The sequence below is a fragment of the Lycorma delicatula genome, chromosome 3 (genome assembly GCF_047948215.1).
Source record: "Lycorma delicatula isolate Av1 chromosome 3, ASM4794821v1, whole genome shotgun sequence".
Classification (NCBI taxonomy): Eukaryota; Metazoa; Arthropoda; class Insecta; order Hemiptera; family Fulgoridae; genus Lycorma; species Lycorma delicatula.
This window is the reverse complement of record NC_134457.1, coordinates 86,726,496-86,745,578: the sequence shown is the minus strand read 5'-3', so window position 1 is coordinate 86,745,578 and position 19,083 is coordinate 86,726,496. Positions and strand designations below refer to the sequence as shown.

At 30.3% G+C, this 19,083-nt stretch overlaps 1 protein-coding gene across 1 annotated transcript in view; it reads left to right on the top strand.

The window, feature by feature from the left end:
* Positions 1-18,315, top strand: part of LeuRS-m (Leucyl-tRNA synthetase, mitochondrial) — a 35,354-nt gene extending 17,039 nt beyond the window's left edge. The window contains exons 6-11 of the mRNA XM_075360142.1: positions 3,268-3,434; positions 5,761-5,934; positions 6,511-6,693; positions 9,366-9,598; positions 12,657-12,890; positions 17,547-18,315. Of these exons, the coding sequence (XP_075216257.1) occupies positions 3,268-3,434; positions 5,761-5,934; positions 6,511-6,693; positions 9,366-9,598; positions 12,657-12,890; positions 17,547-17,780 (1,225 nt within the window). The 3' untranslated portion in view covers positions 17,781-18,315. The remainder of the gene's footprint in view (positions 1-3,267; positions 3,435-5,760; positions 5,935-6,510; positions 6,694-9,365; positions 9,599-12,656; positions 12,891-17,546) is intronic.
* The last annotated feature ends 768 nt before the right edge of the window (positions 18,316-19,083 follow it).

The window sequence follows — 19,083 nt, the reverse complement described above, 5'->3', positions numbered from 1 at the left end:
TTGTGCGTTATTACATTTTGTAGTTAATATTAAAGAACATTTTTTAAATTAGTATTTTTATCCTAGAACAAGCAAAAAAAGAAAAAGAAAAATATTAACATTTTTATTTTTTTTCCTCCACTTTAAAGTGTTGTATAATTTTTCAAAATTATTTTATCATGCAGTAAATTTATAAATGTGAAATTAAATCATTAAGTAAACCATTTATCATAATTACGGGTAATATACACTCAACCTAGACATAATCATATATAAATGATAGTTATCTGACTAATGTTATTATTATTAATAAATAAAATGTACCAATCTAAATTCTTTCATATATTTATGAAATAAATGCAAAAAATAAAGAAATTTCTATTTATTACATTTTTTTTTTCAGTGTCTGATTTATGGAAGCAGCTTATATTATAAAATATCTAATCATTTTTTTAAAAATGCAATGTTTTTTTGTATAAATAATTTTACCTAGTAATTTATTATCTCATTTGTTTTTATTTTACTTACTATCAGTTTCAGATTGTTAAATAACGAGTATTCAAAAGTAAAAACAAATTTTGGGATGGGAGCCTGCCATCCAACCTCACTGAATCCCTCCCCCTAATGTTAAGGTTCCAATCATTTCTCTTTTTCTTTTATTCAAATTAGCAAAACTCTTGTTAGTTTATTACTTCTCTAAATATATACCAGTCAGGTGTTGCAAGTTTATATACAGTTTTTCATTGATTTACTTTCTTGTTTCTGTTATTTTGAAAGAAAGTTTTTTGCAGTACTTTTTTCTTTGACTTTATTTTCTTTTTTAAACTTGATGACTTTTGCTGTTTTTAAGATGTCTTCAATAGTTGCACTATTTCTTACTTAATTCTTAATAAGGTTTTGTGGTTGTTTAAATCTCTAAGTTTTAGTTCTTGAGCAAAACAATAATTAATTAATTTAACTTCATTGTGATGTAATTATTAAAATGATGTATGTTATTAAAATGTATGTAACACCTGAATTAATTAATGTGTATGTGCGCGCGTGTGTGTGTGTGTTTATGCACTATATTATTAATCCACAGTGAGTACAATTGTGACATGCTAGAAAATAAAGTGGAACATGTAATAAGGAGAAAACATCCTGGTTCTCTTTCAAAAGGTGTAATTCTTCAGTATGATAACACGTGCTGTTATACTGCTCAATAGACATGGGAAGCTATTTATTGTTGCTACAACCTTATGATCTTGTTCTCGCTCATCAGATCTTTTTTTTGTCTGGTCCTTTCAAAGATTTTTATATGGCAGTGAGTTTGGCAAGAACATCACTATAATTATTCAGCACTATACTAATATATTCTACAGATGGGCCATATAAAACCGGTCTCAGCTGTCTGACTCAGTATCTTCTGACACATTCTGTATCAGAAGATGGTATGTTTTTCGTTTATGCATATTAGTTGAAGGTCATTGACTCACTCATAAGTTTTCTTCCTTCCCCTCCTGTTCAGTGATCTGTAGTGTTTGTGTCATAGTATATTCAATTGAGCTATGGTTTTCATTGTAGAGAAATATGTTCGCACAACTTCAGTATAAAGACTGAATTTTGTTCATGAAAAGTTTCAAGAAACATAACCTAAAAGCAATGTTCCTGCAAAATCAACGATTCAGGATTTAGTGAAAACACGAATTCTGTTGGAATAAGTCCTCACAAGTCAATATGACGATTAGCTCAACAAACTGAAGTTTCTTGTACATCGTGTTGGTGTTTACTTATAGGTTTGCAAATGAAAGCCTGTCATGTGAGTGTTGTGCATGAATTAAAACAACATAATAAGGGTAAATGAATAAATTACTGCCAGTGGCTCTTACAGAATATTAGTGGTTCCATTTATTATGCTAGATTAATTCTCAGACTATGCAGCACTGGGCTATACAATACCCGATGAAACCCATCAGAAGTCATTCCATGATTTAAATATTAGTGTTTACTGTGCAGTTTCTGCAACCCAGATCATCGGACCAATATCCTTTGAAGAGACTGTTAATACAATCATCTGTTTAAGACTGTACAAAGAATTTATGCATAACTTGACTCCAGAAGAACTTTCTTATGGATACTTCCAACAAGATGGAGCGACTTGTCACACTTCTAATTGGTCTCTCACTCGAATCCACCAAGATTTCATGAAGGATAGAACAATCAGTTCAGGGTTGCCTTGTGGCAACCCTGATCTTCAGACTTATCGCTGTGCGATTTGTACCTTTTGAGCCTATCTGAAAGGTAGTCTACAAGAAAAACCCATGGACATTGGAAGAGTTGAAAGACAAATACAAGAGATTGTCAGGATTCCAGTTGGAGAGTTGCAAAAAGTTTGTCTGAACATGATTTGCCATGATGAACTTTGTACAGTGGCTGTTGGTGACAATGAAGACTTTAAAATTACCTGTAACATTCTAAACATTTCTTTTTTCAAAAGCACTGTAATTGAGAATCAATAAATGTTACTAATTTAATATTACTTTTTACTTTTAAATTTTTATTTTCTCAGATTGGTTTTATTTGGTCCAACCTGTGTATATGCACTGATTATTAGTTATCAGATTATTCCACTACTAATTTTGAAGTTATTTGTTTTATTTACAAAATTATTATTTTAGTTTTGATAAAAGATCAACTGAATATTGAAATAATGTATAATTTCATGATAAAAGTCTATTATCATTTCCAAAGTTAAATTCTTGGTTAATTATAACATTTCAGATTCTGAAGTTTGAATTTATTAATATCATTTACCTGAAAAATTGACATATTTTGTATTTTTAGGGGTCTGTATTTTTTTCAATATGATTTGTATACTTAGATATTAGTAACATATATGTGAGATATCAATTCCATCAGAAAATGTTTTAAAACTTCTATCAATCATTTGAATAAAATTGATGTTTTCCCTCTTATGTTATATTCATTATTTTTTGGTATGTAATTTACATTATTTTTTTTTTTTTTTTACTTAATTCATTGTTATTTTTATAATTTAAAGCTCTGTTGATCATTATTATGATTTATTTTTTGTGGTAAAAAAGTGTATTGATCTGTAGTTCTTTGTTGTTATTGGAACTTTTTAACCTCCTAATTTTAATTATTTCCCATTTTATTTTATTGTTTACATTCAAAAAAATTAAATTTTTAATCATTATGAATTTTCTTTTCAGTAAGTGATCAAATTATTTAATGAAATTCTTAAAAATACATATAAATCTTTTTTTTAAATTATACCATTATTTTCAGGTGTAAAGGAATTGCTGAGAGGGAAACTGATACAATGGATACATTTGTGGATTCATCATGGTATTACTTGCGATATATTGATCCGCGTAATGATGTGGAACCATTTAATAAAGAATTAGTTAATAAACTATACCCTGTTGATGTATATGTTGGTGGCAAAGAACATGGTAATTGTATATTTTTTACTTTTTATTATTTTGCTTATTTTTTTTATTTAAAATTTGAGATGATCCAGCTGTAATAGATACTCATTTTCATTGATGGGGGTACTTACTTTTTTCATTATTTTTAGGTTTTTAAATTTTATTTGTTGTATTTTTGAAGTTACTACCCAAACTATATGGGTAAATTACAGCACCATTTATAAATATAACTGAAGTGAAAATAGGTTGAATGTGTTGCTAAATAAAATTGTTATTCACTTGTATAGTGTCAGCTGAGAAAAGAGGCCTCTCACTTTTATCCTTATCTGTGAGTCCCCCTAATTTGATTATTTCTTTAAATTCTCTTAATGTAAAATATTTTCATCAAAAATAATGAAATCTGTTGTCTTTTACTATTGATACTATGTACATTAAATGTATTTAATTACATCATGCTAAGATATAATAGTAATACTTGGTGATCATTGAATGGTGATATCCTTTCGGCTTCTATCTAAAGATCAGCTGCCCTTAATGTGTGGCGAACTGATTTGATCACAATTGCTCTTAATATGGACAGTTCTGAAGCTAGCAGTAACATGAGAAACAGTTGCATCTTTGATGTATTTTTCAGTTTGCCTCCCTGTCTTCATCATGTCTGGCTTGGAAGACTCTACCAGTAATTAATCTATTGCCTGCTGAGTTCTCAGGATCAATGAAGCACACAAGCCTACTTACTAATTTCAAGTTCCTGTACTTCCTAGCTTTGAGGAACTTCAAGACAGTTTTATATTTTTAACTGAAATATAAATAAACATAAAAAGTTGTTGATACTGAAAAGTGTAATTTTTTATATTTAGTGTTCAAGTGCTTTGAAAATAAAACTATGGTTTCATTTTTAAAAAAATAAAATTAATGTGATTATCCCTTGAAAATTTATTATCTGATAAGACACAACAATTTCACCATGGATGGTAGAAATGCTATTGTCACTCCTGGTAATATTGCCTATGTAATAATTTATCCGAGAAGCTTATGCTAGTATTGTTATCCATCCATGTAAAATATAATTTTATATTTCACATATAAATACTTATGTATTTGTTTATTCTGATGTTCACTTAAAATTGAGGAACTGCTTGGAAAATCTGAACAGTTCTTGTACCAATATATTTTTTGAACTTTGAAGAAAGTTTTAGACTTATTCAGTTAACCTCTTTAATCATTTTTTGTAATTTCTAAGTGGTTCCTGTGAATTTACTTTAGAAAATGCACTAAATTTTACTTTGATATTTCATTTATCAAATTGGTAATTGTTCCCTAGATATTAGCAATTAAATAGAAGATTTCATCGTTTCATAATTTTTATAGGTTTGCAGAATCATAATTAGTCAATGTAACATAATCATGCTGTTCATATTTTTCTATAGGAGATATTTTTTAATCAAAAAACTTTCCAAACATGTGAAATAAATTTTTTTTTATATTACTTTGAGAAGATTCTATACGTTCTAGAGTGAAATGTAGAAAGTTGATGTGAATATTCTGTTAGTTTTTCATTTACCAAAAATGGGTTGTCCATTCTGTTGATATCAAGAATTTAATAAAAGGTTTTATTGCATGTTAGTGAGTGTTGTAATCTTTCACAGTGCTCATCATTCAAGTTTTGTCTAAATTAAACAAAATGTGGAATATCGTTTGTGCTCTTTATCATGTCTGTTTTGTGTGTTTTCATTTTTGCACGGGATTACACATGTATAGCAAAACCTGTTGTAACAAATTTGCAGAAACAGTTTATTTTAACTGCAGGCCTATCAATTTATGTAATTGAAACTTAGTTGTATATGTAATGTTGCTTTCACCTGATTTATTTACCCATGAACTGCTTCTTCTTGACAAAAAATAAACTTTTGGTATTTACGTACTGAAAAATTAAACTTGCTCCTTTCTCATCAGTGGATTTAAAAAAGAATCAGTGAAATTTAAAGCAATTAGAATTATAACTTAAATAGAAAGTTTTCTAAGATTTCAAAATTTTCCACTTTCTTGTAGGATAGGTTTTTGTATTTAATTCATGAGATTATATTTTGTAAAAGATTTCAGAAAGGGAAAATTTTAATCTAAATACGAAACAAATTTCATATAAAACATTGTGTAAAATTTTTACTAAGGGTCCATTTCCTGGTATTAGATGAGAATAGTATTAACCTAAAGAAACACTGGGTATGTCAGCAAGTGCTTACACACACATGCACACGTGCATGTGTGTGTTTCTGCAAGCGCATCAATTAATATTATTATGTGCAAAAAAATTTTAGGTTAAAAATAATATGGCATTTTACTGTTGCAGCTGTTTTGCATTTATATTATGCAAGGTTCATGGCTCATTTCCTACATTCAATTGGTTGGATTAAAGAAAAAGAACCATTCAAACGGATGTTAGTGCAAGGAATGGTCATGGGTAAAACTTACAGAGTTAAAGGATCTGGGAAGTACTTAAAGCAGGATGAAGTAGTTCAGAAAGGTATCTGTATTTATATATCTTTATTTAATGATGTGTAAATTTACATTATCACAAAAGTCTTGAAAATTTCCATGTTTTTATAACTGCATTATTACTTAGTTTGTATTAGAACATTATTAAATATAGTATTAGAAACTGCAATGCTTATTTTGTTATAAATTGAAGCTGTGCATAAAAGTTAGGTACCAGCAGATTCAAAATATCCTTCAGGCATATTATTTATTTAGAGACTACCAAATATATTATAATATTTACTTATTTACTAATATTAATTATTACCTTATTTATTTAATTTACTCATTAGATTAGCTATTTTTTCTCATAATTGTTTTTTTAGAATAAAATAATTTATTTTCTCAACGTATGAGGAAACTTAAAATCTGTCAGGCCCAAAGCTGGAAAAGTTATGCACAATCCCTTGTCGACTTTTTACAAGTACCCTATATCAATCTTATTATTATCAATCTTTATTTGTTATTGTCAAAATGGATCGGTAAATATTTTAAGTTTTATAGGAGGCATTGTTTTTAAAAGCTTTTTTAAATTAATTTAATTGTGTGGATTGTATATTTTTAGGAAAGACTCTTGTAGAAAAAGAAACAGGCACTCCAGTAGTTGAACAATGGGAGAAAATGAGTAAATCAAAATACAATGGTGTTGAACCATCATATATTCTCACTAAATACGGCATAGATACTACTAGATTATTAATTCTGGCTGATGTTTCTCCTATGTCAAATCGTCACTGGAATGAGAAAAGTAAGTAAATATTTTCAAAAATATTTTTTGACATTTAAAAAAAATACTTTTCTTGTTTTTGTATTTTATTGTGGCTGAGTAGTTGTAGTAGTCAGCATGTTCACTTCTCATTCACCTTGTCATGGTTCAACTGAACAAGCCAAGGTCTAATATTTTATCTTCATAAAAAAAAATTGATATTGTAATTGTATATTGCTGAGTGGGTGAGTAAATTATAAAGAATACTACTGAGTGTGATTAATAAATTTATTAACAGAATTGATTATTATAGTACTTGAAAAATTTCTGTCAGTATTGTCGTTAGAGAATATGGTAATTATTTATGAAGTTAATTAGTAAATTTATCAAAAGACTAATGTAATCATAAATTTAATAATTCAGAATAAAGATAGAATTTTTATTTTTACCATTTTAGAGTCCTGTGTTGTATGTACATGACAGTTTTTGAAATCTCTTACCTGCCTAATATTCTGTGTACGTTTTTTCACATTGCACCAGTAGAATATGATAGTTAAAAAAAAAGTTGATAGATGGTGAAAAATTATTCTGTTGTGCTAAGGTTTGGAATATATTCCTACCTTATAATTTTTCACCATTGTGTGCAAAGTGAACCATGAATAAAATGAACTATGAGTGTTTTCACTATGAATAAGTTTAATCATAATTCTGAAAAAAATAATATAAATTAATACCATTAGTTGCATCTTAGTTTTATTTCTAAATATTACATGGACATTTCAAATAATGAAAATAAAACTATTTCCAATAAAAATAATTATTATTAAGTAAATTAAATTTAATAATACATTATTATTAAATTAGTAATTAACAGAATGGTGGATAAGTAATTGATGATTATGATGGCAGTTAATCTCAGTATGATGATTATGATATGGACAGGAATTAAGAGACGTTTTGTTTTATGAAAGTAACAAAGCTTTGTCAACTTCTTTGGTTCCAAAACAAGTTAAAATTGAATTTGGATTTTTAATTTAAAAAAAAAGCTACTGAAAAAGAGTTTAATTAAACTTCAAAGTAGGAATGAATTACTCTTGTAAACAAAAAAATAGCCCGTGAACCTACAGAAATTCCATATAATAGCCTAACCATATAAATTAATTTTTTATAAAATAAGGTTCTCAAAAGATTAAGAAAGGGTTGTTATCGCACTTTCTTCTCAGCATGAAACCAATACTATTTGGAACAGTTAGTAATAGACAGTGCAATTTGATCACTTATAAAAGTGCTGGTATTTTTTTCTTATTAGTTAATGCTGTTCAGGTGTTTATATGCATAGGGAATTTTTCTTTTCTCAACAGAATAACCAAAATGAAGTTACTATTTACTTTCTTCTGTTACGATAAAAGTTAATTTAGTAAAGATTACTCAGTTCAATAGTTGATATATGGTCATTGACATATAATTCAGCTGCCCTTGTATTAGATTGTCAGTAAGGATCTGGTATTTTTTTTATGTTATTTCATTAAAGAGTATTTTTTGTGTGATTAGCCTGTAGTGATGAAATAAATGAATATAAAACAGTTTGGCACCTTATTCGTTTTTTTTTTATGCAGAAGGAGGAAAAATCTACAATCAGACACCCAGCAGCCCCCGCATTGCTGGATGTCTGAGGTTTCCCACCAAAAGCGGGGACTCGCTTAACAACTTCCCCTCTTAAGACAAAACGCTTTGATACCTGCCTTAATGGCATTACTCGGGTCACAGCGTTTTCTACACAGGCTACTTAGAATGGGATACACATCATCAGTAGCAGCGACCCAAGCGTCCCCTAACTACCATCATGTGTTGGCAGTCCCTTTCTCGTCCTCTCCATGTCAGCATTCTGACCAATGCTGACACCCTCTCTCGATCTCGATCTTCACCTGCTAGAGTGACTGTATAGAAAATCTCATCCTTCTAATTCACCCAGCTGTGGTAAGTGCCTCCAGGGGGAATCCATGGAGGTTCAGGTCCTTGAGTCAAATGACATCACCAAGCAGATGGAACCACTGAGGTGGATGGCATTGTCAAGTCCTACGGCATCCCAGAGTCTGAGGACATTAAACTGAGCAGATAAAAACACTCGGACAGATCTAAGAGTCCTCACACATCATTAATAGCAGCGACCCAAGGGCCACAACTACCTCCGTGTGAAGGCTGTGCCTTCCCTCCCCTCTCAGTACTTTGTTCTCATTCCTCCAAAGTCTTTAGCTCCAGGACTACCCTAAACCAGTTACAGCACTCATTCCACCAATATCTCGGTATGATCTCCTCAAGGGAGTTAAGGCTCACTCCCTCCACCTGAACGCCATCCACCTTGGACACTCCAAGAAGGTGTGATTCACAGTCCACTTGGCCGCAGTAAATACATTCCAGGGAGGGTCTCTTTGTGGCTCCCTATTAGAAAATTGTAACCTTCACTATATGACAGCAACAGATCATGGATGTGTTGAGTGCTGTCCAACTGTGTGTTCTACTCTTCTATAATTGTTAAAAAGTGAAATTTCTCACACCAATTCTAAAAAAGTAAAATGACATTCATATTGTTAAGGGTTTTAAGAGCCGATCTTTCTGAAAAAAAAATACACTGCAGTTGTAAAATTTGACACTTCCAGGGATTTTTTAAATTTTGCAGTTATTTTGTAAATTTATTAGTCTTAAATTTGTTTCAGCATTCCCTGGTATTTTAAAATGGCAACACAGATTATGGCTGACAATAAAAGAATTTATTGAAGCACGATCAGTACAGTCAGATATAAAGAAAAGTGCAAAGTTTGATGAACAGGAAGAATATCTGTGGGATTCTAGGAATTACTATTTAAAGGGTGCATTTTATAATTATTCTAATACACATATGCTCAGTGTAGCCATTTCAAAAATGCAGGGTTTAACTGGCAGTTTAAGAGTAAGTGTTTTTATGATAATGTATTTTTCTTAATATTATGTTATTTACTCTGTTAATTTTAAATGATATTAATTAGTTACTGACTGCTAATTCCCAGTTGGCTAGCAGAGAAAAATTACTTGTGAAATTATTTAATGTAGGTACTTTATGATGCCAGCTTGTCTAACATGGCATTAGCCAATTGCAATCATGCTTTTTTCGAATGCATTTACTATCTGGGAATATGGAATAATCATATAATGAAAAGTATAATTAGCTATTACTTGTTGGAACCATACTTGTTTATTAACCATTCAGCGTAGGTAGGAATTACTTATTGCAGACCAATATTCAGTGGGAATTATAAATTTAATCTAAAACATTTTTATTACTATTATGTTATTCTGAAAATTTTATTTTTAGTTTTTTTAACTGTTTTTCTTGTTCAAGGATATCCAGGGTTAGGGTATCAACAAATCCGTTCTAAAGTACTTAATTTTCTCTTCCGGCTCTTGCTTGACTTTTATAAAATAAAAATAGCTTTGTCATTTGCTAAATATAGATTTTGTGTACAAGGCTCCTTTTGTCAGTTGCAGAAAAGGAGGTGCTCCAGATCTTGCAAGTCTCCATACTTCCCCAACACATTACAGCTTGCAGCCAGCAGGCCACACTTTGAAAGTTTATCTTGTATTTTAGATATGTTGACTTTCAACAAGTTCAATGTTTTTAACATTTATATCAAATTTTTTTCCAAGTTAGTTCTTCCTTTAGGTTACTAAAAGTCCCCTGACTCAATTTTCCCTCTTACAAATTACTTCTCAAACATTCTTTCAAAGTTACATCTATCCAACTATTAGTCTTTGAGTGAATATATCCACAATTTCTTTGGTTGCCCTGCTGTTCTTACACCAATTTGGTTCTGTTCCTAAACTTCCCATGGTATTTTTTATTCATTCATTCAGTCTGTATGTACCCAGATCATCTTAATTTAGTTTTGGTTACTTATTCCAGCAACCTACACATATTCAGTTTCTTGAGTCACAATCACATGAATCCCTTGACCTGGTTTGTCATCTCCCATCTGGTTCCACTCTCTTATGGTTTAGATTGCTCTGACGTTTCTGTACTAGGATTTTACTTTACACTGTGCTGACCTTCATTCCATTTTTTTAATTCTTTAATTTCAAATATCTAATTCCATTTGATTCTATTTTTTAATTTCTTTTTCTCTTTATAATGATGACAATAATAATATCATATTCTTGCAGATTATCTGGGAGTATAATCTAAATACTATCAGTGTTTAGAAATGCTGAGATTCTTTTACTATGTCATGCTACCATTTTGTTTCTTTTCTTACCTCCAGTTCATCTAAATACTCTCTCAGCATTCTTACCATTTTGAATTCCTCTCTTTACTCTCTGTTATTTCCTCTTTACTTGTGTATTCTTTTGGATCTTTTAATTTCCATATCTTAAATATAACTTGTCTTACAACCTTATTTTTCTTTAATTCATGTGTTCCAAACATTCTCAGCACAACCCTATAGTCATCTCTGACAATTACTTCTTTAATCACTACAGTTACATTTATTAAATTTGTTCTCATTTCATTTTGTATGATTAATTTTATTAAGTATTTGGGTTTTTGTACTTACATTCCATCCACTTCTTATAACATTCTTTCTGCCTGTTCTTTCTTTCGTAATCATGTGTAACCTAGGCTATTAATTTCACAAAACTCAACCAACTTCCTTCTTGTCTGATTTTGTTGTCTATAACTATGTACAATGTATTTCTTTCTCTTCTACTGGATAATTTACCTGATTTAAATAATTATAAATACTTAATACCTTGTCAAAGTTAAGCATTTTTAATAAAAAAAATCATAATGTACTAAAAAATATGTTAAAATTATTACCAGTTTACTATTACTTTTTTTTATGTCTGATGTATGTTTGATAATGGAAATGAAAATGGAGACAAATGCTCTGAAAAGGCATTTCTTGGTTTATACATGAAATATTCTTTCAATCAAAAGAATATTTTTTTTTAACAACCTAATTCTACTTCATGCAAAATTGTGTTTCAGAGGCCAATAGTGGAAAGAAAGGGAATAGCCCCTTTCTTTTTTTCTCTACTGACTGTTTCATTATCATAAAGGGCTAGATTCCATTCAAATATTTCCATATTCTTAGATCTTCCTTTACTTTAGATAGATAGTGCCTTTTATGTCTGATTTACTTTGTCCATCCCTTATAATTTTTCTGCCGAAATAACAAAATTCAGCAACTTCAGGTATTTTGTATTCCGCTATCTTAATATTTATTTAATTCATTATTAAAATCTTCTTTTTTTTCATTACTTGTTTTCAAACTGAATTTCTCTTTTTACAATAAGAGAGACTAACAATAAGAGAATAACATTATTTCTTCTAACCCATTTTGGTTTCTGTAAAAAAATACAATGTCATCAGAAAAACTTAACTTTTTTTTTTTCTTCTTCGATATTAAATTTTTCCATCAATCCCTGTGTTGCTTCCTCTGTATGAGTTGAAAAATGGGATAGACTTGCTCTTTTTGAATTTGAGCTCACCTTCCTCTATTCTTGCAACTTTACTTGATTCTTGTACATGTTATAAACATTTTTTCTGTTCCTATTTTAAAGACATACTCTTAAAAAATTTATTTAAATATTAATATGTAAAAAAATATATACATGCTTGTATATGATGATGAAACAGGGTACATTAAAAAGCATTTCAACAAAAAATAAAGAAAAAGTAAATATGCAAGGTATATTCTAAATGTATTTACTAACACTAATGCTAGTAAACATTTTAATTTTATGTTTTTCACATGTGTGCGTGCACATTTGCATGTTTTATCTCTCTCTCTCTACGAACATGAACATGCGCGCACACATGCACACACAAAATGATCAATAAAGCCTTTAAAACTGTTCTTCTCTAACTGGTGGTGTAATAAAAATGTATTTGAATGATTAATTTTTAATGAGTAATATTGATGTCAGACTAGTTATATATATATATATATATATATATTTTTTTTTTTTAACAGAAGAGCTCCAAAGATGTTATTGCATTAGGCGGAGAGTATGAACGGGCGTTAGTGACACAAGTGATTATGTTAGCACCAGTTGCTCCACATTTTGCTTCTGAGTTATGGGCTGGAATCCAAGATGCTCCTGGAAGAATAAATAAAATTCCAAATGAAATTAAGTGGAATATATCACTTGATGAACAGTTATGGCCACAAGTTGATCTCGATTATAAATTAGAGGTCTATTTACTGGTAATTAATTATTTTTTAATAAATTGAAAATTAATTAGTTCAGATATCCTTTGTAGTGGTTTGATTATACTAGGTGTATAAAATAGAATATTGCAGGGGTTTTTAATTTGTTATAATATCTCTTTGATGAGGTGTACAGTGTTGATTTAAGGCTAGAATCAGAGATCAAAAAGAACAGTTTTAATTGTGCACATGTCTATCGGTTGATTCCCTATCTTTCTAATAGAGGGCATTACCAGCAAAGATGGCAACTCTTGAACAGAAAGCCTTCTGTGTTTTGCAGTTTGCTAAATCTGAATCTGTAGTTACAGTTTGACAGATGTTTCATAGAAAGTTTAGTTGTTATCCTCAATGACAATAATATTTGTTGATGGCAGAATCAGTTTGAGACAGCTGTTTATTTGTATAAAGGGAAAAGTACTGGATATCCAAGGGTGTTTGAAGAAAATATTGAATTTGTCAGGGAGTCTTTCTTGTGTTGTCTTAAAAAATTATTAGGAAGGTTAGCCACAAGCTGGCAGTACTGATGATAACAGTGAAATGTTTTAAAGAATCGCTTACATGTTTGTCCATACCATTTACAGCTGTTTGAAACCTTCCGACTTTACCATGGAAATGTTGCAGCGATGAAGATATTCTTGATCATATCTTATTATACTTCTTGATCATATTAGTGATGAGTCAACAGTTCATCTTAGTGGAAAGGTTAACACACATAATGTCCGTTTCTAGGACTCCCATGAACTCTTACAATACACAAGGAATTTTTCTAAATTAAATTTTTTCTGTAAGATAAATAAGTTTACAGGCAGTTCTTTTTCACTGGAGCAAGCATAACTTGAGTTGCTGGTTTGAATATGCTGCATACATGGCTTTTTCCTTAACTGCAAGATGAACCAGAGAATTTTATTTGGCAACAAGATGGTGCGGCTCTTCACTAAACTGGTCAATCCCCTCTCTCCCTAGTCAACCTTGCACAGGATGTTTATTATTGTGAATGGGAGGGATTTATGACTTATTTCAGGTCACCTACAACTATTACAGCATTACTAACCATTATGGGGATTGTGGAACTTACATAGCATACACGTGTGTTTTAAAATTTTATAGTTTACGTGTGGTGTAAATGCCATAAGTTGAAGTGAGAATTGCTGATTGCATTCAGGAATTGCCTGATTTTACTTCACATAATACAAAATGGTGCCTTATAAGTTAAATGTTTCAGAAACTGACTGATTACCTAATTTTTTGTTATTATTTCAAGCTCTGGTAGATGTTATAGGAACTGTGCAGTAATTTAAAACAAGCATATAGTAGGAGACAGTTGGTTTTGTTTTTTATTTTGATATAAGCTGCCTTATATCAGGGTGTAATCCCAACTTTTTCTGGGCATGTTTATTTAACATCTGCATTACAGTCTGACTGCATTTCAGAACAATTTGCGTAACAGTTTATCTGATAATGTTTCTGCTTAACCTGGAGGGAATAAGTAGTTGTAGGATCAGTAGTTTTATTAACAGTTATTACTCAATTCTTTATTTTTTATTAATTCATTTGGAAAAAAAAATTAAAAATTTGTCTGTAGAATAGTACGTCGGTATATAAAGAAATGACTTACAGTTTTATAAGGGTGAATCAAATATAAACAAGATTTTTGTTCCTGAGCATCTACGGTTGGTAGGACTAGGCCCATGCTTCCAGTATGCTTGGATGGGGTCATTAGAAGTGAGGAGAGCCAGCTATTCCACACTCCCAACTAATTCATCAGTAACACTCACGTTGTCAGAGCAACAGGTACACCCTCCACTGTGCAATGCATAATTATAAAATTTCTTGCTTGTGAAGGAGTTCAAGCGCGATGGAAATTTTCTGGAGATTGACTGCACAGTTTGGTGACCAAACATTGTCTTGTTTGTTTGCCTGGCATAAAGAGTTCAAGGAAGGATGAGAACAGGTGAAAAATCAAGAACACAATCGCCTTCCTTGGACCAGCATTATAGATGAAAACATTCATGTAGTTCAGGACATTCTTGAAAACGATTGACGGAGGAGAGTATCTGAAATTGCAGAACAGGTTGAAATAAGTTATGGGAGCTGTCAAGAAATTATCAGAAATGACCTACAGTTCCATAAACTGTGTGCCAGATGGGTCCCTTGCCTTTTGATCACAGATCAGAAGTTGAGACGTTTGGAGGTCTGTCAGAGACTTACAGCAAGGTTTGCAAAAGAAGGTGATGCATTTTGAGTCGGATTGTCACCTGCGACGAAATGTGGGTCCACCACTACACTCCATAGTTGAAACAAGCCAGTATGGAGTAGCGGTGGAAAGGGGAGGCAGCCTCAGTGAAAGCCAAAGACTTAACTGTCAGTTGACAAGGTACTCTCAATCATTTTTTTCGACCGCCGAGGCATTTTGCTTGTTAATTTTTTGCGTGAGTGACACACAATCAATGCTGCTTACTACTATGAGTTGTTGAACGAGGTGAGGGCTGCATATCACCACAAAAGACGAGACCAACCAATTCGAGAAGCCATCCTCCATGACAATGCCAGACCCCATACTGCAGCTCTAACGGTCTCAAAACTAGAAGAAATGCACTGGACTCAACTTGATCATCCTCCCTACAGCCCAGACCTATCACTCTACAATTTTCATTTGTCTTTGCCACTTAAAGAAGCTCTAGGACGGCAAAGATTTCAAGATGATGAGGGTGTGGAGGGATTCGTGCTCAATTAGCTCCTGATGCAGCCAGCTTCATTGTACGATGCTGCGATAAAAAACCTTCCTTCTCGCTGGGAAAGATGTATTTCTAAAGCAGGAAACTATATAGAAAAATAAATTATATTTGTCTTTTATTTTTCAATAAATAAATTTAAAAAAAAATAAAATCCCATTTGTATTTGATTTACCATAGTATAATTTAACCAAATGGGTACATTTAAAAAATATTTTAATTATTGGACAATTGGGTGAATATGCATTCTCAAGATGTGAGATTTCAGTATAGTGATTATTCATTTCATGGCTAGGTTTTTAGATATTTTTGATCAGTTATTGTAATATAAGTCCACTGACATCCTGTGGGAAGGTCTCCTTCCCATTCCTTTTATGCTATATCATCATTTGAAGTTTTGGTTTAGCTTAGTTAAAATCTTCAGATTGAAATACCTCTCTATTTTCTGAAGATAACATAAAACTTCTTAATTTAATAAAATAAAATCACCAATAAAAAGCCTGATAAGGTTAGGATAATTAAATATTACAATCAAATAATGTCAACTTAAAAAAAAAAAAAATGGTTTAGAAAGAAGCAATAAATAAAGTTACATCAAAAATTTTTTAAACTGAAGGAAGTAACCTCACATGAAACATTGCCATTGATATAAACAGGTTCATTTATTTATTAGTGGGCTATGTTTAGAGATGAGCCATACCACAAAAATCATTCTAATTTACATTTTAGTTAATGCTTTAAAAGTAATGTTTATTAAGGTTTTTATTTTTGTATAGTTTTTTTATTATATGTAGAAAAACCAAATAGTTGCTGGATTGAATTCTCAGGTAGACATAACATTGCTGATCACGTTGATAGAATTCTTATTAATGATATCAACATTTATGTTGCCCATAAAGCAAAATTTCTAGATGTATTATTAGATGAAAAGTTCTTGTAGGATGGTCAAATTGATTTTGTTATAAACAAAATCAAACCGTACTGTTTTGGTCTAATCTGCCTTAATAAAAACCTAAGCTTTTTCATCATTATTAAATATTTATTATGCCTACATATATTCTCGTCATCTCTTGGGACTCTCTCAAAAAGTCACACGTTTCTAAAATATAAAAATGGGCTGTTAAATCATTATCTTGAACTAATACATATGAATCATGTAGACCTATATTCTGAACATTAAATATTTTAGCTTTTGTGTAATCTTTGCTAAAATTAGTAGAACTTATTCTTAAAAAACTACAAACTTTTACCTAACCATAAAACAGAACTATTTTGTATAACTCAACAATACTGTGGGTAATGGTGAAGATCTTACAGTTGCTGCTGTTACCATTTTTAATAAATTGTCAAAAATCTTCCCATCAATTTATTTAAAATTTAATTAAAATATATTCTTATACAGGAACAGTATTATTCTGTTGATGAACTTTTAAATAATACTAATTAAAAAACAAAAACAAAACATTTACTTTATGTGCATCTCATTAAACATGTATATAAAAATGTACTCAAAGCAATTTTCAATAATGGCATTTTATTATAAACAACATTTAAAGAAATGCTAATACATTTGTTTAGAACCTATTGTATCCAGAAATATTCCATTTCTGGATTAGCATATCTCAGCAATATTTGGAACTACTTGTCCACATTGAAGTTCTTATACATCTTTTAAATCAGCCAAAACCAGAAGTAAACATATGCATATGTACACTATGTACCATATAATGTTGATAATGTTATCATCTTTTTCAGTAATATAAACGTTAACATGTAAGTAACATTCATTAATACTTTTATACATAAGCATACTTTCATATGTACCAAATGCTTTAATTCTACGTTATGAATTATCTATTTTATTTAAGTTGAACCTTTTCTTGTTAGTGATTTTCTTAAAAAATTTTTTATTTTTTTGAAGGTGAACAATGCAGTTAAAAACATCATGAAGTTACCTCGACGTGAGTTTGAGCTTTTAAATGTTGATAATGCAAAATCATTGGCATTATCTGATGCTACTGTACAGAAGGTTTTGGCCGGTAGTTTGGTTAGAGATGTCAAATTTGAACTATTTCCCTCATATGGAGCTAATATTAATCTTCTTACAGAACTAAGAAGACATAAGAATGTTATTGAAGATGCTGATGTTGTTTAATTTTTTAATGTATGAACATATTTTATACTAGAAAAACAAAAGTAATTATGAAAGTGGGTACTTTAACTTTAATTTCTTCTGTAGAGTCTTGAAATTCTTAAAATCATTTTTAATCAGATAAAAATCCTGTTAATTGAATAGAAGGATCTTAGCATCTTGGATTAATAAATTTGTAGGATTGCTTGTAAACATACTTCCTTATGAAAATAAGGATATTGTATTTATCTACGTATTTGTACCTAATTTTAAAGTCTTTAACATATTTAGTGGATACAGAATTTAGTAGTTTTACACTACCAAGTTTGTGCCGCTGAACTCATAAATATTTTTCTTCCTTAAAAAATTAGAAAAAAAATTTTTTTCTTTAAAAATCTTTGAAAAAGATAGGTGAATTATTACTGAATAAGACAGAAATGAATCTACAGTAATTGTACAGTAGGCCTCCTGTAGCAATGCAGTAATATTTTTAAAGCATTTGTGTGAGAAAATAATATGTCACTATAAATGAATAAATAAATCTTCATTTTGAAATAAAGATATCATTTATTTTATTTATTTTTTAGCAATAACTTTACTGTTTCCTTAGTAAAGCTTTGTTTATTTAATTGCAATTTTTTTTAGAGAAATATTACTGACTTCTTGTACTACCAGAAGAGGAGTGATTGTGATAGTTTGTAGTGTTTTATATTCTTTTACATAAATTTCAGACTAGTTGTAACGGGCTGTACGTTATAGCAAATAATGAACTGTATTTTGAGTAAATAATTACAACTAAATAAGAACTGAATAACACTGTATTTATAACTGTAATAACATGAAACGATGCAGAGGCCGAACTGGCGTGCATAGAACGTATTGTAGGACTTCTTCTTCTCAGCTGACTTGTCCATACACTGAAACTGCAAAAAAAAAAAATATTAAAAAAACTAATACTAAGAATGTCCTCCAGACAGCACTGTCAGCTGGAGGATAATTTGAAACCTAACGCTAGTACTCTTAGGAGAAAATTCTTATTTTCCTTTAAGTGCCACACTGAAGCTACTCTTAATTAACAAATATTTCTTTCTTTGGTAATGACAATAATTGTAATTGTGTTTTTATTTGTTCAAAAGAGGAAAAATAACAATTACTTTATACTTTTCTTGATACAATGGACAAAATATAAATTGTACCTTAAGTTCTCTTTAAAGGCTAGAGTAAAGTTATGTTAGGTGCAATTTTATATGTTTAAATGTTAATACCAATTTTTGCAGAAGTGTTGTTTTGGTCCGAATCATTCTTGTACAGTTGTATTCTTGACATT